Below are 20,705 nucleotides of genomic sequence, written 5' to 3'. Positions count from 1 at the left end.
AACTGTTATTTTTGAAAAGAGGTAAAACAGTTTAAACTCAACAAAATGGCGCCTATTGTCAAAGCTTCTGGAATTTCGCGTAAACATAAGCTTCTCAACACATTTTTATATAAGCTTAATTGACAGTTATAATAAAAAATGTAAATCGGAATGTAAACAAAATCATCAAGAAGATCAGAAAGAAACACACTGTCATTGATTTGTCGATATCCAGAAACATCAGAGCCTGTGGCAGCCCAAAAACGGAATATAAACGGTTTTAGCTGTTGAAAATCCAACAAATTGAGATTTTTATAAATATCTCAAATTTCTGAGTTAGAATTGTTTCGTTGATAATTGGATTTCATGTCTAGAAGGTCAGATAACATATTCAACGAAACAAAACAGATTTCTAAAAAGATTGATGGTTTAAAAAACATCGACAATACAACGTGTCATCTTTATAAACTGAACAGTCCTTACTAAAAAGGCGTTTTGTTCCCTGGAGAAATAACAGGCCTTCTTAAAAAAATAATACTCAACTATTTTCAAGGTAATAGGTTTATTTCATATAAAAATAAAAGATAACATAATAATAACAATAAGATGCTCAAAATTTCCAACAGAATCTTTGTTAGGTAAGTAGTACTAATTTCGCTTCAGCTTTGCTTAATCTCCGGGAATTTAGGATGTTATTGTTTTCCTACTGAACGCTATTACTTGCTAGATTTTTTTGATTAGTTAATAATATCTTTGTTCTAGTTTTTTTCTTCTCTTTCCCTTTGATTGCTAGTTTTATGGATAAATAATCAGCATAATATCTAAATGGTGGCACCCTAATTAAAATGTTTTGATTTGACAACTTCAATGAAGTGTGTTTTTGTATTTGTGTCGTGTGTAGTGTTTTCGATCTAACCATGCATTATTACATCTAAAGACATATCGTTAACATTCTTTGTTTGACAATTTGAAATTTCTTTTAACTAGATTCACTCCACCCTATCTCTCGCAATCTAGCAAACACTTACGAAAATGGTTGCATTCCTAACATTAAACGTCGAGAGACTAAAGGTCCGTTGTTCACACAGACAAATCATACACTGATAGGAAACAAAATTCAAAGTCTTAACAGTTTTCGCCAACACAATAAACATATTTTTCTTCACATTCTGGTGTTGCAGCGAAAGAAGCCGATTTTCCTCAGTGGCAGTGTACTCATTTGCTGCATGTGGTTCGAACATGCGCCCACTATGGAGGAGTGCCTTACTTAGTGTGGGGTGCTTCGGCTGGGTTGGGCAGCTTCTCCCACGTTGGTTCAATTCCCCAAATTTCACGACCATATTCGGCAATTGTGCGATCGCTGGAGAACTTGCCACTCGATGCAATGTTGTTAATGGACATTTCGAGCCATTTTTGTTGATTCTGAAAAAATCAATATGTTGAAGAAAAGTTTTTTTTTTCGAAGAAGACCAAATTACCTGATATGTGGCAGACACCAGATCTTGAGACTTGATGTACGCTTCAAAATCAGCAAACAGATAGTAACGATCGTACTTCATCAGTACGTTGGCGATGTCCGTGAACTCGTGAGGGTTTCCTGGGCTGAAGAATCCGTTTTGGATCTGATCGACGCACTGCTTAATATCCGGATTGGCGTTGTAGTAGTCGTACGCATTATAACCGCGCCGCTTCAGATCTTCGACTTCATCCACAGTCATACCGAAAATGAAGATGTTGTCGTTGCCCATTTCTTCAGCCATTTCAACGTTGGCACCGTCAAGGGTACCGATGGTTAAGGCACCGTTCAACATGAACTTCATGTTTCCAGTTCCAGAGGCCTCAGTACCGGCTGTAGAGATCTGTTCAGACAGATCGGCGGCTGGCATGATCTTTTCAGCCAACGTGACTCGGTAATTCTCCAGGAAGATAACTTTAAGCTTATCTCCAACAATAGGATCATTGTTGACAACATTGCCGACAGCACAGATCAGTTTGATAATCTGTTTGGCAATGTAGTATCCAGGAGCGGCCTTTCCACCGATCATGATGGTACGAGGAGTAAAGTTAGCCGTTGGATCACGCTTAATGCGGTTGTACAAGGTGATAATATGTAAACAGTTGAGCAGTTGTCGTTTGTACTCATGGATACGCTTGACTTGGATATCGAACATCGAGGCAGCGTTGATCTTGACGCCATATTCTTTCTCCAATAATTGTGCCAGTTTGAGTTTGTTCTCCTGCTTCACCTTGGCGACATCGCGCTGGAATGTTGGATCCTTGGCGAATGCCTTCAGCTTGGTCAGCTGATCCAGATGCACAGGCCATTCATCTCCAATCTTATCAGCAATCAGATCAGACAGACCTGGGTTGCACAGCAGAAGCCAACGGCGGGGAGTGATACCGTTTGTCTTGTTCTGGAATTTCTCTGGATTCATTTCATAGAAGTCTTTGAAGATGTCCTTCTTAATGATTTCAGAGTGGATTGCAGCGACACCATTAACAGCATGCGATCCAACAATTGATAGGTTAGCCATATTGATGCGCTTGTCGCCATCCTCTTCGACCAACGATAGTGCACGCATTCGACCAAAGTCTCCAGGGAAGCACTTCTCAACTTCTTGTAAATGCAAAAAGTTTATATGATAGATGATTTCAAGATGGCGAGGCAAAATTGATTGCAGCAGCGACACTGGCCAACGCTCCAGGGCTTCCGGAAGGACGGTGTGGTTGGTGTAGGCACAGGTGCGCACCACAATATTCCAGGCCTGCTCCCACGAAAGCTTCTCATCATCGACAAGAATTCTCATCAACTCAGGAATGGCCAACGATGGATGTGTATCATTCAACTGAATGGCAACTTTGTTCGGGAAGTCATCGAATGAAGTACGGACGGCATCACGGGAGCCGAACTTGGACGACTTGAAACGGCGAACGATATCCTGCAGAGTGGCAGCGCACATGAAGTACTCCTGCTTCAGACGCAGTTCCTTACCCTCGAAGAAGTTGTCGTTCGGGTACAGGACACGAGAAATGTTCTCAGCTAAGTTACGATCCAAAACGGCCTGAATGTAGTCACCATCGTTGACTGTAATGAGAAGTTGCTGAAATTTCAATTCAACGATTTAAATTCAATGGAATACTTACAGAACTTCAGGTTGAAGTCAATTGGGGACTTGGCCGACCATAGACGCAGCGTGTTGACGAAGTTGTTACCATATCCAGGCACCGGGTTATCGTAAGGCATGGCAAAAACGGTTTGGGTATCAACCCATTTCTTGCCCTCCGCGGTATCGATCACACGTCCATAGAAATGAATAGGAATCATGTACTCAGGACGCGCCTTCTCCCATGGGTTTCCGTAACGCAGCCAGTCATCGGGCTCTTCAATCTGCTCGCCATTCTTAATCTTCTGGGCGAAGATACCGTACTCGTAACGAATACCTGGTAATGAGTAGAAAATTTGTAACTCAATAACAAACAATCGTAATCAAATCAATCGTAACTCACCATAGCCATAGGCCGGCATTCCCAGGGTTGCCATCGAATCGAGGAAGCAAGCAGCCAAACGGCCAAGACCTCCGTTACCCAGACCGGCATCCTCTTCCAGTTCCTCCAGCTCTTCGATGTCTAGACCCATCTGGTACATGGCTTCATCGCAGGAGGTTTGGATGCCCAAGTTGATCATCGTGTTTTGCAACGAGCGACCCATGTAGTACTCCAGCGAAAGGTAGTAGACGCGCTAAAAAACAGATTGAAGCATTTGAAATCGTGTTATTAAAGTGTTCAATCGATGATTCTAGATTGATATCAGTCAGAGTAATTCTACATCTACTTATTTATTGGCTCTAAATTTCAACTAGAACTTGGACTCCAACTTCTTCCAGCCAATCAATAAGTTATTAATTAAATCTTGTTTATGCCCATTGTATGACAATGTATGCTATTCTTGTGTGGCAAATCCACAATGGATACACTATGTTTCCCATCCAAAAATATCCAAAAATCTGACCGAGGATCATATTTGACATCTCCGGATTAGGCTTCTACGCCTTTGCTTCTAAGGCTAACTGGAGACATCTTCATAGATGTAAGTAAAACAACAGGTGTATAAAGATGAACGACAACCACATTTTAATATTTATTTTGGTCTATATTTTTCGAACTCAAAATAGCGCGCCAAAGTAATCCAATAGAGCATTCTCTTTTCCCTTCTTTTTTGTCCTGGATCTATTCTCGGACGCACGCATTTCTTTCGTCCAAGATGTGAATGAACGCTGAATTATTTAATCTTTTTGAATGAGATCACATCGAGATGAACATGCAGCAAGCTCATGATCGAGCATATGGAAAAAAATGATATCATGTTTTCTTTATAAATTCGCCGTGTAGGGAACAAGGCAATAAAAATATCTATTTCTAAAAATATATTACAAGTATGATAGGATGAATGATTTTCATACCCATTCTTCAACGGAAAATAACGTTCGTACTGACTGCTCAGGTAGCACGTCTGCTTCCGACTTTGGTTTTCAAAATGAACAATTGCATCACACGATTGATGCAATGTTCAAAGCAAATACCAAAGCTGAAGCTGTTCAGGTTGGTATCAAATTTACTAAAAAAAGTTCTTCGTTTAAATGGATCCAAATAATTATTTGAAATTTTTAAATTGGAATGCCCGTTCTTTAAAGGGTAAGGAAGATGAATTATTCAACTTCCTAACAATTCATAATGTGCACATTGTCATTATAACTGAAACATATTTAAAACCTGGACTCTTCATGAAAAGAGATCCAAATTATTTTATTTACCGAAATGATCGTCTTGACAGCGCCTGTGGTGGGGTCGCCATTGTCATTAATAGACGTATCAAACATAAATTATATTCCTCATTTAAAACCTAAGTTTTTGGAACCTTGGGAGTTTCTGTTAAAACAAATTTTATTGCTGCCTACTTGCCTTTCCAGTGCACCGGGTAGCAAAGGAATTTGTTGAAAGCTGATCTTCAAATTCTAACCCGCGACAAATCTAAATTTTTCATAATTGCATAAATTTTCATAACGCCGTTCATGGAGTAATGCTCAAAGCAATTCCAATGGTAAAATTTTATTTGAAGATTGTTCTTATTTTTCTTCCAGTCGAAATCCTTCTACAATTGATTTAGTTTTAACGGATTCAAGTCAGCTGTGCTGACTTTGACTCTAATCACCTTCCTGTGACGTTTCAAATCTCACAAGAAGCCATTAACAATCCAATCAGTTCTACCTTTAATTATCATAGAGCTGATTGGGATTTATATAAAACGTATATCGGTAGGAGTTTTGATGTTGATATTACTTTCGATACCAAAAGTGATATTGATAATGCTCTTGATCTTTGACAAGTTTAATTGTGTGTTAGGCGAAGGCAATACCAAAGAACTCGCGATCCCGCGTTGAAAGTTATTTGGCTAGATTTGCAAAATGAAATTGAAAAACGTTTCGCTATTCTGAGAAATACCATCTTTGAGAATAATGTTTCAAAGTTGGATGCCAGATCGAAACCCTTTTGGAAATTAACGAAAATTCTTTTTAAAAAAAAACCCTCAAAAGCCAATTCCAGCACTTAAAGAGGGAAATAAAATTTTATTAACAAATGGCGAAAAGGATTAAATATTTGCTCAGCAGTTCGAGAGTGCCTATAGTTTTAGTCTAGGTCTCACTAGTTCAATTGAGGATCAGGTTCCACGGAGCTTTGAAGACATTCTCAATCAAGCGAATGTTTTAAACCCTTCGTTGAGAACTAATTTGGATGAAGTGAGATCTATTACTAGAAAATTTAAAAATTTGAAAGCACCGGGTGATGATGGTATTTTCTACATACTTGCTTCAATAAGCAAACTGTTTGAAAACATTTTTTTAAATAGAATGATGGTTCATATTAATGACAATTCTATTTTTGCTGATGAGCAATTTGGTTTTGCCATGGGCATTCAACCACCCATCAGTTATTAAGAGTTACGAATTTAGTTCGACTCAACAAATCTGAAGGATATTCGACTGGAGTTGCTCTTCTTGATATAGAGGTAGCATTTGACAGTGTTTTGTATGAAGGTTTAATTGTAAAATCAATGAATTTTAATTTTCCTCTGTACATCTGTACATTATTAAACTGATCCAAAATTATTTCTGCTCACTGCAGGTAAACTATCAAAATTTGAAATCTGATAGATTACCTGTAAGAGCTGGTGTTCCCCAAGGCAGCATACTGGGGCCCATATTGTATAACATTTTTACTTCTGACTTACCTGTTTTACCAGATTGTCATAAATCTTTGTTTGCAAATGACACGGGCCTTTCCGCCAAAGGGCGAAGCCTTCGTGTCATTTGTAGTAGATTGCAAAAAAGTTTGGATATTTTCTCCACTTACTTGCGAAAATAGAAAATTTCCCCGAATGCTTCCAAAACTCAGCTTATAATATTCCCACATAAGCCGAGAGCTTCTTATTTTTGAAACCTTCTAGCAGACATATTGTCGCTATGAATGGGGTTCCAATTAATTGGTCTAGCAAAGCTAAATATTGAGGACTTCTACTAGATCAAAAATTAACTTTTAAAAATCACATTGAAGGCCTTCAAACCAAATGTAACAAATATATTAAGTGTCTATATCCATTTATAAACAGAAAATCAAAACTTTGTCTTAAGAACAAACTTTTGATTTACAAACAAATTTTTAGACCAGCCATGTTGTATGCTGTGCCAATATGGACTAGTTGCTGCAATACCAGAAAGAAGGCACTTCAGAGGATTCAAAATAAAATTTTGAAAATGATTCTGAAGTTGCCTCCGTGGTATAGTACCAATGAACTTCATAGAATTTCTAACATTGAGAGATTGCAACAAAAGTCCAACAAAAAATTCCAATTTTAAACAAAAATCGTTGCAATCTTCTTAGCTTAGCCCTCCCTAGAAAAAAAATAGCCCCCCTAGGATTTGAGACGTTGAAATATTAATTTTCAACACATAGCATAATGAATTCCTGAAAAGGTTTGAAGACAAAAGAGGTATCTCCCATATTCACCATATCATAATGAAATGAGCGGAAGACAAATGAACTTGTTTCTCATTTCTGAGAAAGATTCCTGTGCGGCAGTGTAATTGCACTTGTTGTTAGTTATGAAAAGGCAAAATCTAATTGATTTGAAAGCATCAAAGTAAGCTTGATATGAACAACAACGGAGAACAACAAAAATATCAATCAAAACAATCGTGGTACTACGCCAGCTGTCAAAGACATGTGGTCAACCATCACGGATTGGAGTAATAGTTTTCCGCTTGCCTAGCAGCATGATAATTTCCACAATTCGCATCAGCATCCGAGTAAGATTCTCATCGAAATCCGAGAGGAATTCCCGTCAGAATCCGAGAAGAATTCTCATTGGAATCTCTAACGAATTCCTTTTAGTACCATCTGAGTATTCCAACCGGAATCCAGAAGAATTCACACATGATATACCCTTTAACGATTTTAACGGAATCATTTAACTATTTGCTTCAAAATCCTTTGAAGATTTGTTTGGGAATCTCTCGACGTTTTGCCTCTGAATCCCTCAATGATTTGCTTCGGAATCTCTCTGACGATTTGCTTCGGAATCTCTCGACAAAATTGCTTCGGAATCATTCAACGATTCCTTTCGAAATACATCCACAATTTGCTTTGGGATTACTCTACAGATTGCTTCGGAATCCTTCAACGATTTGCTTCTACATCCCTGGAACATTCTCGTTTAAATTCCTGGAAAACTCCTGTCGGAATTCCTAGAGGATGGAGGACACCTAGAAGATTCTCATTGGAATCCCTGGAACATTTCCATTGAAATCTCTGGAACATTCCCGTCGGTAATTCCTAAGAATCCCTAGAGGTTCCCTAAGGTATGCTTGGAGGATTTCCGTCGGAATCCCTGCCATGTTGCATTTTTTTTTCATTTGGGATTCATTGATTATTTATGAAATATGCAAAAATATCCACTGCTTACCGGTGAGAACTTAACGGCGATCCGTCACATATTGTCCTTTGAGTGTGCAGGACAAAGCCGATCGCGCTACTACACTCAGCCGCAATAGCCATGATACGCTATCAATTTGAGTCGTTGTAGCAATCATCGGATGGTAAACAAACACAATTTGATACTGTGATACAGAAGTCACGTGCTTGAGAAAAAAGAATAGGTATGGATGAGAGTGATTGATCCGTAATTGCCTTAGGTGGTTGGACCGTATTTATCACATTACCACTAAGAAAACTTTTGAAGTGGTAAAATGTTGGATTTTTTTTTAAAGAAGCTCAAAATAGAGAAGATAGATGCAGGGGCTATAGCCCCCCCATAGGCACCGCGGCTAGTTACGCCAATGGTTCCATCTGCAGAATATCGAGTTCAGCCAGTATGGACGTAGTGGTTTTGCTGAGCTGCGTGCAATCGCTTTGAATCACAATCGAAGCCATCAAAGCCTGAATTATGATTCTCGGGAATAAATATTTTTCAAGTTTTAAAATTTCAAAACCGAACTTCATCGTTTCGTTAGATAACTCATCAGCTCGCACGAAGTTAACCCTTACCCAGATCTCAGATTAACCACTTCTCAACTGCCGTATTTTCAGGTAAGTAGGCTTCTATCAGCATTATTCAAGCTTTTTGAAAAAGTTACTATCGGCAGGTACTTCATTTTGAAGATTAAAATAATATCTTGGATTCTAGTGCGGTCGTTCATTCGTCCACTTCTGTTGTAGAGTTGCGTCTTAAAATCTCAAAACCCATGAACAATTCAAATCAATCGTCAGCTGAAACGCACCCAACATAGCACCTTGGCCACCTGGCTGAGTTGAATCCTTCACTGAAATCATGGTAGGTTTTCGTTTGTTCTCCTACGTTAAAAACAGTGAATTGGCGTTTGTTGTGTAGAACAATAGATACTCTTGCGATTGTTAACAATTCTAGGAAGTTTTTTTTTTCAAATAGGCGTAATTGATACTAACCTTGGTTTTGGAATGGCGATTGTGATGTTCATTCAAACTATTTTGGAGAACTAATGTGCGTAACAGAAAGTAGATTCCGATCTAGTAGTAACGTCAGTTGATTACGAGAGTATTTGCCGTTTTTTATATTATGGTGATCTATTATATTGGTCATATGATTCATATCTTTGGTTTTTTTATCTTTATTTATGTGTTTTTTAATTCTAGATTAATTTCAATACAGGTATAACTTTGGTAATATGATCCATAATACTTGAAAATGAATTATTCCACAAAACTTTTAAGAACAATGGATCATATATCTAAATTTTCGGATTACTAGCAGATCCGACGAACTTCGTTTCGCCTAAAATTGATTCTTTCTCTAATTAGTTCTGGATCATTTGTATGAGAGCCCTCCTTTCCATAAAGGGGAAGGGTTTCAAACCACCACAGAAACATATCTTCTTTTCCAAAACCTCCACATGCCACATGAATTAATTCTTGATGAAATTTGTGTTTCATTTGTATGGAAGCTCCCCTTCCCAAAGAGGGGAGGGATCTCAAACCATGTTAAGAACCTACTCCGGACCCAAAAACCTATGCAAACAAATTTTCACTCCGATCGGTTCAGTAGTTTCCGAGCCTATAAGGGTCAGACAGACAGAAATTCATTTTTTTATATAAAGCTAGCTGACCCGGCAAACTTTGTCTCGCCAAAAATTGATCAATTTTCTGATATTTTTTTTGCGTCCACAATTTTTCATTCTTCAGAATGATCTCTTATTTGTTTTATACAAAGATGGTCAAAATTTTGAAATTCCACTAGTCATAAGATGAGTTTGTACAGTCCCATTGAATTCCACCACTTAATTGTATCTTGACAGATACGTATTTCGACCTCAACAGTAAGGTCGTCTTCAGTGTCTCGTACTTGACTCGACTAAAAAGCTCAAAATAATTTTCTTAATTGAATGAAAATTGTACGAAAAACCATTTCATCGAAAAGATTGAGTTTTGATTTTCAAAGCATTTCAATTTCATCATAAAAAGAAGAAAAAACGAATATAAATTAGCAAAAATTGGGCTGTCTATTCTTGAGTGATGCGCGGCCGTACAAATGCCAACTTTGTTTTATGTATAGAAGATTAAGCAATTTTTTCTTTACTTTTTTATTCATTTCCCTATTTGTTAGGCACTATGTGTTATTTACATTCGACAGTCAAAAGTCGTTGGACCCATAAACTGATTTTGGATGTGTCAAGTTATATCATTAAGAGACATGGTCAGATTAATTTGAAAGAATGATTTTTTTATCGGCTTTATCTGTCAGTCCTACTCAAAGTATGAGGAAGTAGATAATCGAAAGATACAAGAGTTAGACAAGAAGGTTGAGATAGGTAAAATTATGTCGAAATTCAAATCAGCATAACTTTGCGTAGAATAATCCGATTTTGATAAAACCCGGACCATCAGAAGCGTATACTGTCCCCTGCAAAGCCTGAGATTGGTCTTTGAACACCGGAGATGTTCCGGGTTTTCCGAGGGTATGCTCAAGATGCATTTTTTCCACTGCTTGTCATTTTAGGTGACGATTACCTTCATCATGTTTTATGCTTTCTCCAAAAACTAGAACTAATATGCCGACCAATGGTGGCTGTAGATCAAGAAGCCATCAAAACTACGCAGATATATGGCCATTTCCGTAAAAACGGTTCCGGGAACATGATAAAATGATAACAGATCGGAATAGTGCAAATACGAGTATCTAACTTCATGGCTTTGTGAGACGATGATTTCAGAAACATTTCCAGAATATTTAATTTATAGCAGGTTCCAAGGGCCTTCCAGGAGGGACCGGTTCTGGAACCATCTGAAGAAGTCATGTTTTCCTAAGACGACGAATATAGGATCTTTATTAAAGATACATTTTGAGGACTGTGAGACTCTGGATTTTCGATCGGGAGCCAGTAATGGTCAGCATATTAGTTCTACACAGTAAAATATTATGAAAATTAGCCACGACGGAATTCATAATTGAATGTAAAATTAGGAAACAGAATGTGTACCAGATCATAATTTTAAGTTTCGAGACGATAACCAGTTCTGCTCTCACTCTGCAGGCCAATGTTCGATTCCCACGCTCTGCTCCTTTTTTTTCAAATGAAAATAAGAACTGTAAAATTCCAGCATGCATACATTAAAAACAACTTGTAACTTTCGTTGTTTAACACGGAGCAGATTTGTTACATCTACTTGAACGGAAATTTACAGGTTTTGTTTTGTTTTTCAACTAAAAAATAAAGGTTTGGAAGCCCCCATTTAAGAGGCAGACACGACCTTCTTCCGAAAATCTGAGTAGCTCCCTTGCAACAGTCTTGAAATCCCCTTCAAAGCGGCTCGTAAGCCTGCTTTCAAAGCCTCGAAAGCCTCTTTCCAAGAGGCACGGAAGACTCCTTTCAATAAGCTCAGAGACCACCTTTCAAACGGCCCAGAAGCCTCTTTTTTGAGAGGGACGGAAGCCTATTTTCAAGAAGTTCAGAGACCACATTTCAAACGGCTCGGATGCATCCTTTCCACAAGCTCGTAAGCCTGTTTTCAAAAGGATCCGAAATCTTTTTTGAATAGGCTCGGAAGTCTCCTCTAAAAAGCTCAAACGGCTCGGAAGCCTCCTTTCAAAAGGGACGGAAGCCTCCTTCCAAAAGGCACGGAAGCCTCCTTTAAAAAAACATCAGAGACACCTTACAGATCGGAAGCCTTCTTTCAAGAGGGACGGAAGCATCATTTCAAAATGCACGGAAGCCTCATTTCAAGAAGCTCAGAAACGACCTTTCAAACGGCTCGGCGCATCCATTCGTAAGCCTGCTTTCAAAAAGCTCAGATACCACCTTTCAAACGGCTGTGAAGGCTCCTTTCAAGAGGGACGAAAGCCTCCTTTCAAGAAGCTCAGAGACCACTTTTCAAACGGCTCGGAAGCAGCCTTTCCACAGGCTCAGAAGCCTCATTTCAAGAGGCTCATAATCCTCCTTTCAAAAGGCTCTGAACCATCCTTTCAACAGGCTCGGAAGCCTCATTTCAAGAGGCTCAGAATCCTCCGTTCAAACGGATCGGAATCCTCCCTTTAAAAGGCTCGGAAACCACCTTTGAAGACGCTTAGATACAACCTCTCAAACGGCTCGGAAGCACCATTTCAACAAGCTTGGAAGCGTCATTTCAAGAGGCTTGAAATTCTCCATTTAAAAAGCTCAGAATCCTCCTTTGAAAAGGCTAGAAAGCTTCCTTCCAAGGTACTCGGAAGCTTCCATCTTTCAAGCGATTCGGCAGCATCCTTCCAACAGGCTCGGAAGCCTTATTGCAAGAGGCCTGGAATCCTCCGTTCAAACGGTTCGGAATCCTCCTTTAAAAAAGCTGTGAAGTACTGTGTAGTTTCCGGGGAATGCATAAAACATGATGGCAGTAAACGTCACATAAAATGACAAGCAGAAGAAAAAATGCATTTTTAACATACCCTCGGAAAACCGGGAACATCTCCGGTGGCCAAGTGCCAATCTGAGGTATTGCATGAACACAGTATACTAGAAGAGCTTCCGCGTTCGATGGTCCCGGTTTCATTATTCTTCGTAAAGTTATTCTGATTTGAACTCCGACAAAATTTTGCCTATCTCAACCTTTTTGTCTAATCCCTGTAATTGACAATGAAAGGGAGACATAGAGACCATCTATTAAACCGCACACAATCAAAGCAGTAGCGTATTGAACAGCAATAGCAGTGGAGACTTATATGACGCTGAGATCGCTCAGGCAACAATCATGCCGCGGGTGATCTAAGGGGTCTACTGGACGGAGTCATACAGAGGTCATTGCGGTGGTATGAATTTTTAGGTCACGTTAGTCGTTTTTGATATAAACAAAGCTCTCTAGAGAGGAAATTCTTACTCAAACCTGGAAATGTTTAAGGGCCATTTGGACCGACCAATTAAAGAATATTTGTAGTTTAGCCTCTGTGGTAAGCTGGAAATTAATGAGTTTGTGGGGAGGATTGATAAACGATTAACAAAATCTACCAAATTGCAAATGTTACAATTATGCGATCATGGGCAGTATTGTGCCTTGCAATAAACCTGTAATTTACGTGACCATATTTCCATGCTATCATAAGTGAACTAATTTTATTCACAATGCAAAAAAAATCTCCTTGCTTTCAAAGCATTAACATCTTATTCCACCCCTTTTTTTTCTTCTCCATTAACTCCGCAGCTGTCTTCCGTTTTTTTAAACTATCAATATGTTCCAAATCGAGAAATTTTCGTAACACAGCTAAGCAATTTAGTAGTTATTTTCTTCAATTTTTTTTTCTAAGGCTGTTAATAGGTAATGCATTTGCATATCATGAGGCTAACACGACAGGCAAAAAATCCCACCCAAGATACTCCGCATTATATACCATTGAACTAAAAACAATATAAATCATACGCACGAGATAATGCTAACTTATAACAAATGAAATCATCAGATCAAGTCTCGAGGAAATTGTTTTGAACCGTATTGAGTAAATATGCATCATAAATCTCAGAAAATAATGCAAACTTCATACTCAATTTAGAATCAGATGCTACAAGGAAATAAGAAACAAAAAACACATTCCTCGGTGCATTACATCAGTGTTAGCATCTAGCATTGCCGCGCCATCCTACTGATAACACGTATTGAAAGGATTATGGTTCCATAAATGCTCTAGAATCATACAAAATAAATTGATACGGTTTGAAAACATCACAGTGCAGTGTTTAACTTCCTTGTACTGCGAGACTGTAAACATTCACTAGTTGGCGCAAGCGCAAACTTGTCGCCACTCACTAATCTCTACAATAAATTCAAATGGGTTATTGCGACAGAAAACTAACCATCGCTTCCATTCATGGATGCTTCAATTAACACGCATGAACACCAGCTGGGTAGGCAGTTGGGTAATCGTTCGGACTATCAATTGATATGGTTTAACCTTCCCCTGGCCAAGGTCATCCATGTTTGTGGCTTGGGAAATTGTGTCCTCAATAATGCGCCGGCTTCTGTGGCGCCGCCGGTGTCATCCTCTCGAAGTCATCCACCCGCGTTTTGAAGAGGGACCGGCTTTTTTTCGAGAAGTAAAGCTTAATCAACTGTCTCCACCCGCCGAAAATGTTTCGCAGAGGTCTTTTGAAAGACTTTTCCAAACGGACAGTGTGTCAGGTCTTCTATTTATAGGTCATATTTTTCGGCGTGAAACGCGTTCGCCTGTGAGGGGGAGTCTACTCAGTGCACAGTTTATGTCGCTGAACACCTTCGGATGTTATTGTTTGTAAGCCAATGCGGTGCAAAATGAAGCATGTCATGAATAATAAAAACAGTTATTTGCATTTTTCTTTTCCAGATCGTCAGGGGTTCACAAACTAATGCATTTGATATTTTTCATAATGCTTCATTAAAGTTACTAATAAAGTTACGCAATGTTAATCTGATAACGCATACTCCGAACACTGTTTACATTATTATTTTGGCAATTTGCATTTTTTATTAAAGCTACAAGTGATCTCGTTTCTAAAATGTGTAAATTCGATTTACTTGTGATTTACAAAATGTGACTAAGTGGATTTCAATATGTTCGAAAAAAAAATCTTCTGGCGTAGTATGCAATCACGATGCAATGCTTGTTTTTTCTCCTGGGTTTTTTAAATGATCCATACTTTCGTTGGATGATTAGAGAACAACAAATTTACGAAGCCTTCTTTTGTTTGTCAAATACAATGACAATTTCTTCCAGAAAACATTCCAAATCTTACCCAAATGCAATCCAAATTAAGCGGTGTTGAACTTAGATATCTAACAAGATTTAAGAACAACCTAATAAAGATAAGAAAATTCATGCTAATACAAATTCAATCCAAATCAAATCCAATGCTAATCAAATCCAAATTTAATTTAAATCCAAACTTGTGGATTTCAATATGTTATTTAAATTCGTCATATTATTTATCATGCGAGAACAAATTACCGCAATAACAACAAGTATTTTTTTTTTCAAATTTAGCTCGATAGCTTAATGACTGTATAGCTCAAAAGGAAGTATTAGCTCCTATATTTGCGTAATTCTATGTAATAGACTACATAACCGCAGTCTAATTATTTATTTTGTTTAAATTCAAACATGTTTGACTATCCTCAAATTCAGTGTTTCTTGGATTTTTTTATGTCTGTTTATAAATGTTGATGGTTCCATTTCATGTCTAATGAAAATAAGAGCTCTAAATTCCAAACTGAACATTGTTATTTAGAAATTATGCAAAAATCGTTACGTGAGCTTCAACGTTTCATTTCAAGGACGATAAAAAAACTTACTTCTAGAGTCAAAGCTTTCCGTATTTACTATTCATTTCTTTTCAAATCAAACAGAAACACAGGAGAACAAATATTTAAAAAAAATGCCATCCCCACGCGAAATTTTCTACTCGGAAATAATGCTATGAGAGGGCAACAATAAGATTTTAGGAACATATGGTCAATTTTCAAAACACCCTTAAACGAATTCGTGAAGTTGTTTGGATTTTATATATTTCAATAATTATTTTCCATGGGTATTGGTAGACATTATGCATTTAATAACTCATACCTCACTTGTCATAAGACGAGTTTGTACAATCCCATTTAATTCCACCACTTAATTGTACCTTGACAGGTACGTATTTCGACCTCAACAGTAAGGTCGTCTTCAGTATCTCGTACTTGACTCGACTGGTGGAATTAAATGGGATTGTACAAACTCGTCTTATGACAAGTGAAGACATTCCACTTAAAAGCTCAAAATAATTTTCTTAACTCGTGATTCATGTTTTGTCGTAGCACATCTTTAATCAACATACTTTATGAAATAATGATTTCGTGGAACGGCAAAATAATATGGGAGCATATGTTTGAAAGTTTTATTTTGGTAAAACAGCAATTGATTTTCCAACTGATGGAGCTTTTCGTCTGCTACTGAAATAAGTTGAAAAATGACTTGCCGTAAGTTGAATTTCTATTTTACATTGTTTACATTTCTGACTTAGCCCACCGTGAAACAACAGTGTCCAAAGTTCTGTACTGATCTGTTTCTGACCTGCAGGATCAGCCACCTGTTACATATCAAGCTCTATCTGGTAAAAGGGCGAATGTCGCAAGAGAGGATTCTCTTCGTCGACTTCCCCTCTTTTAAATAAAAGTGACAAGCAGAAGATTTCATCGCGGTTTATCACCTCAGAATGCAAGTTTTCATTGTTTTCTTTCGTTCTGAGGGGAAAAACCGCAACGAAATCATCTTCTTGTCACTTTAATTTAAAAGAGGGGAAGTCGGCGAAGAGAATTCTCTCTTGCGACATTCGCCCTTATTCCAGATAGAGCTTGATATAACGGTTTCGCTTATTAATCAATTGATCACGTGATACAAAACACATGACAAAAAAAATGCAGGCGACGGCGCATACTCGCGAACACATGCAAACAACTGAGATGCACGATAGACGATGTAGATCACAAACTGAAACAGTGTGGGCGTCCATCGAGCATGAATCGTAGCCGGTGAGTTTTGTCGTTGTTTGACACGTGAGGCCTACATGTTTGCAATAAAATATAGATGAAGTTTATAGAGAAGGCTAACTTGGTCACCTTCTATTGCAAATATGTATACGTTTAAATTAAGCTATGTATAATAGCTGTCTATTGTTTTGTATGTGCAAATGTTACGTAGCAAGTCACAACTGAATAAAAGCAACTATGGAATCGAAAGTCCATGAACATAAGATTGCTCTCTCAGCGTTGCATGTATGCATGCTGATTTGTCCTTTTGCCCTCAGATTTTTTTTTTTTTTTTTAATTACAATACTTTAACCTTTCCATACGACCTTTGCCAGAAAATGAGTCACTTTGTTTTGGCTGCATTTGACTAAGAAAGCCAAAAATAATAGAAAATTTTCCCATCGAAATAGAATAAAACCTGTCATACAAACGATTTAATGCCCGCGCCTTTATGGGAGCAAAAAAATATAACTTCGTTCTGTAAAGATAAACGTAGAAACCAAATTAATTGTTAAAAATAATAGATTCCCCAAATTTTCAAACATTTTTTGAAAAAAGTTTGTATGAAAACGTCTAAATTGTCGCTTGATTGGTTAATTGTTGCGTGTGACTCTGAGATAAAAGGACTGCATTTTGACCGGCATGTTGGGGCGAAGACTCTCTTCGCCATAGTAACAACCATTTCCACCCATGCAGGGAGGCTTCTTTAGTCTGTCAGACCAAAGATTCGATTCTCATCTCATCTCTGCCTCTCATTTTTGCCAGCTTCAGAGAATAGTTTGATTAGTGGATAGAAAATGAAAGGGAGAGCGTTCTGCAAAGAAAAACCTCATATTACCTAATTTCACTTTCATTTGTCGATTTGAAAAAAAAAAAAAAAAAGAACGGGAGTAATTATCGAATTAGGTCAACTCTTTTGAAAATGTTGTATTTCCACTTAATCAATAGGTCACTCGTGATTGTAAAAGTATGTCACGGCATTATCATGTGTTGGAAAAATATAGACCTACCGGAGCGCCAAAAAGACAATCAAAGGTCAAATTTATACTCGCCAGAGACTGTGACGAATGCTGATTGGACACCACCCGTTCATTGTAATCAGTAGAAATGTGTTTATAATAAATCCCTCTTACCTTGGGGTCATTCTCATAGTAATGCTGCTGTGTGCGGATCCAGCGTGACACCAAATGATCCTTCACGGTGTGGGCCAAGGCAAAGTAGTAATCGCGCACGGTGGCGACATTACGATCCTTCACCAAGGTGTAGTGGAGATGGCGGTTGAAACCTCTCTTGATTTCGTTCACATCCTCCAGTACCGAAATACCGCGGACACTAATCTGCTTCCTCTTCTGCTCATCTGACTGAGGCTTAGACATTTTGTTCGGATAAACACTAAACTTTACCACACCGTTCAATTCACCAATCAATCTGTACAGAACAATTAACAAAGTTGGACTAAGAAATGAGAAGGCGAGAACAGCGGAGACTATCGAAGTGCGACCCGCTCAGTACCACAGCTGCACTACAAGTGAAAACAGCGATTCTCCAACTCAGATGCGGTCACCTTGTCGAAGGTCAAACATGCGCCGTCAAGTTGTTGTTTGCCTCTCTCGCCATCTGTCTTTTATAGTCGGGCTTTAGCAGGAGGTTTTGGGCTGGCTGTCATTTTGACCGGTTTCAATTTCGCCCTCTTATCACTCCTTTTACCACGAAAACTGCTTACGAATGAGCCAGCTTTATGCATGTTGAAAAAAGCGAACGTTTCATGGTGTGACGTGAGGGTGTTGTGAGTAGTGAGCGCGAATTCGCGATAGATGAGATACCAGAGTCATATTCAGGAATTAAATGTAGGGCCTAATTTGAACATGACATAATAGTGATTATCATGAGTTATCTTGAGCACATAGCAAAAGACAAAACATGGACTAAGTCGTTTTTATGTAAATGATTCATACCTCAATAGCTGGAAAAATCATGGAGACGCATGATAGCTTACCTGGGGCATCGAAATCGTTACTCTTAAGCACTTCAGTATATGGAAAAGCCTTTAGAAAAATGAAATCGACTGCCAATAAAATTTTTGTCGTTTATGCAGGTGCATAAGGGTCTCTACTTTTGAAGCATTCCTCATTCACGCGCCAAAAACTACGAAAAACATGATAAAACAATTAATTAAATCGAATCATAGAATTAAAATCCGTACAGTTATGTTTCGTCTAAATATTCGAATTAAAACAGATCGATTAACTGAACTACTACTGCAAATAGTTCAATACGCACCATGAGAAACGTTATCTTTGATTTTCATTCCGCTGATCATACTTTATTCATTGCGATTTGAAATTTGAACACAAATGAACCGTTTGTTTGAGAAACTGCATATGTAACATTTTTGGCAAAATGAGATTTTTATATATTATGAATCCTCGTCCAAAAATACGTATTCTGGCAAAAAATACGAAAAACAAAATTTTATTGAGGAATATATGCAATTTTGTTTTCGTTTGTTTGAGAAACTACATATGTCCACGTACTTTGATGAGCAATTGTGGAGTACTCCTTACATTTTTTGCACTGAAAGTGAACCAGGGTGTTGAGTTTTGCCAAAAACTATTGATCTGTATCGAAGAAATCGAAAGATTTGGTGCAAATTTGTTCAAAAACAGTTTTTTGTTGTTTTCTCGAAATAGTGTAAAATGGACTTATGCAGTTTCTTAAACAAATGATTCAAATACTTTTGGTACAATTTAGGTCAACACGCGAGCAAACGGCACCTGAAACTTCGCGTTTGATGGGGAGAGATTTGTTTTTAATTTTTGTTATTTTAATTTCAAAGCCTACTTTCCATTTCAATGCTTGCTGTCAAGCATATGAACAAGATAGCGCGCGCACAGCAAATACACAGGCATGTATATGATTGTGTGCGCGCCCGCGTATATTTGGCGTGTACCATTTTGTCAGATTGAAGTGACATTTCGAAAGCTCAAATATCCATCTATTAGTTGCACTCACTAAATGTATTTTATTTGATTGTTTAAAATTGTAAAAAATGAAAGAGCAGATTTTTTGCCAACTGTGTAGGACATCTCTGACGGTCATAGTATCCTAATAGAAAGGATCACCGATATTTTTAGTATCTTTAATCATTGAATCCCAGTTAATAAAAATCCTTGGATTCACAATCTACTGTTTCCGAAAATTCAATATTGTTCGAGAAACTTTGGTGCAAAAAAACGGGCACGAATAGGATTATGGAATATTTTAACCTTCCGGGACTAGCATGGTTCTTGTTCACCCATGCAGTCCCGCCGTTCTTGTGAACTACATGGACAGATATTTAAGCCCAAAATGATTGATGTCAAAGATAAAGCAAGATGCATTTGTTGCATCTGGGTGGGTAGATGGGTAGTACTTTAACAACGGTGCGAGTCCTGGAAGATCTATTCTAAATTTCTATATCTAAATTTGTTTTAATCAAAATCAATGCTCACAGGACTTTGAAATTTTTTAAATCGTAAACCATTTTCTGTTGGTGTTCCATACGCACCTTGTAGTTTCACAAACTACAATTATTTTTTTGGCCACCTTTCAGACACGCCTCAAAGTTTTCTAAACCACAATCCATTTCCACCGATCTTCCATACGCGCATTGTAATTTTGCAAACCACAAACCAATTTCTTACGGTCTTCCAGGCGAGACTTTGATGTTCTTCAAACCATAAATCTTCGCGTCTTCGAGACGCGTCTTGTGATTTAGCAAACCACAAACCATTTCCCGACGGTCTTCGAGACGCGTCTTGTGATTTAGCAAACCACAAACCATTTTCGGACGGTCTTCGAGACGCGTCTTGTGATTTAGCAAACCACAAACCATTTTCCGACAGTCTTCGAGACGCGTCTTGTGATTTAGCAAACCACAAACCATTCTCCGACGGTCTTCGAGACGCGCCTTGTGATTTTGCAAACTGAAATATAGGGACACGGCGGGTATTTCCGTCCATCGTCATAGGGGCTAAAACCATCGAAAACAACGTCCATTTACTAGAACTCCACTATAGCAGAACGTATCTCCTGAGCATACAATTTGATACGGATGAGTTTGTCAAAAAAGTGTCTCTTTTATTGGTTTTCGAGACTATGACGAA

General features: G+C 38.1%; 1 protein-coding gene across 1 annotated transcript; it reads right to left on the bottom strand.

Annotated features, from left to right (window-relative positions):
- Positions 1 to 524: 524 nt before the first annotated feature.
- LOC134213817 (glycogen phosphorylase) lies at positions 525 to 18,162 on the bottom strand. Its single transcript, XM_062693180.1, has 5 exons — positions 17,694 to 18,162; positions 3,487 to 3,718; positions 3,124 to 3,420; positions 1,458 to 3,064; positions 525 to 1,401 (listed from the first exon to the last, which is right to left on the bottom strand). The coding sequence occupies exons 1-5, from the start codon at positions 17,934 to 17,936 to the stop codon at positions 1,243 to 1,245; spliced, it is 2,538 nt and encodes an 845-aa protein (XP_062549164.1). The 5' UTR covers positions 17,937 to 18,162; the 3' UTR covers positions 525 to 1,242.
- Between the last annotated feature and the right edge of the window lie 2,543 nt (positions 18,163 to 20,705).

This window comes from Armigeres subalbatus, chromosome 2 (genome assembly GCF_024139115.2).
Source record: "Armigeres subalbatus isolate Guangzhou_Male chromosome 2, GZ_Asu_2, whole genome shotgun sequence".
Taxonomy (NCBI): Eukaryota; Metazoa; Arthropoda; class Insecta; order Diptera; family Culicidae; genus Armigeres; species Armigeres subalbatus.
This window is presented reverse-complemented; position numbering and strand designations above follow the sequence as displayed.

What these genes read in the sequence shown, in the direction of transcription:
- LOC134213817 (XM_062693180.1), bottom strand. Translation starts at nt 17,936, where the DNA reads ATGTCTAAGCCTCAGTCAGATGAGCAGAAGAGGAAGCAGATTAGTGTC. An exon ending in ACTATGAGAATGACCCCAAG is followed by an intron (nt 3,719 to 17,693) that starts GTAAGAGGGATT and finishes TCTGTTTTTTAG; the next exon opens with CGCGTCTACTACCTTTCGCT. An exon ending in TGACTTCAACCTGAAGTTCT is followed by an intron (nt 3,065 to 3,123) that starts GTAAGTATTCCA and finishes TTCTCATTACAG; the next exon opens with TCAACGATGGTGACTACATT.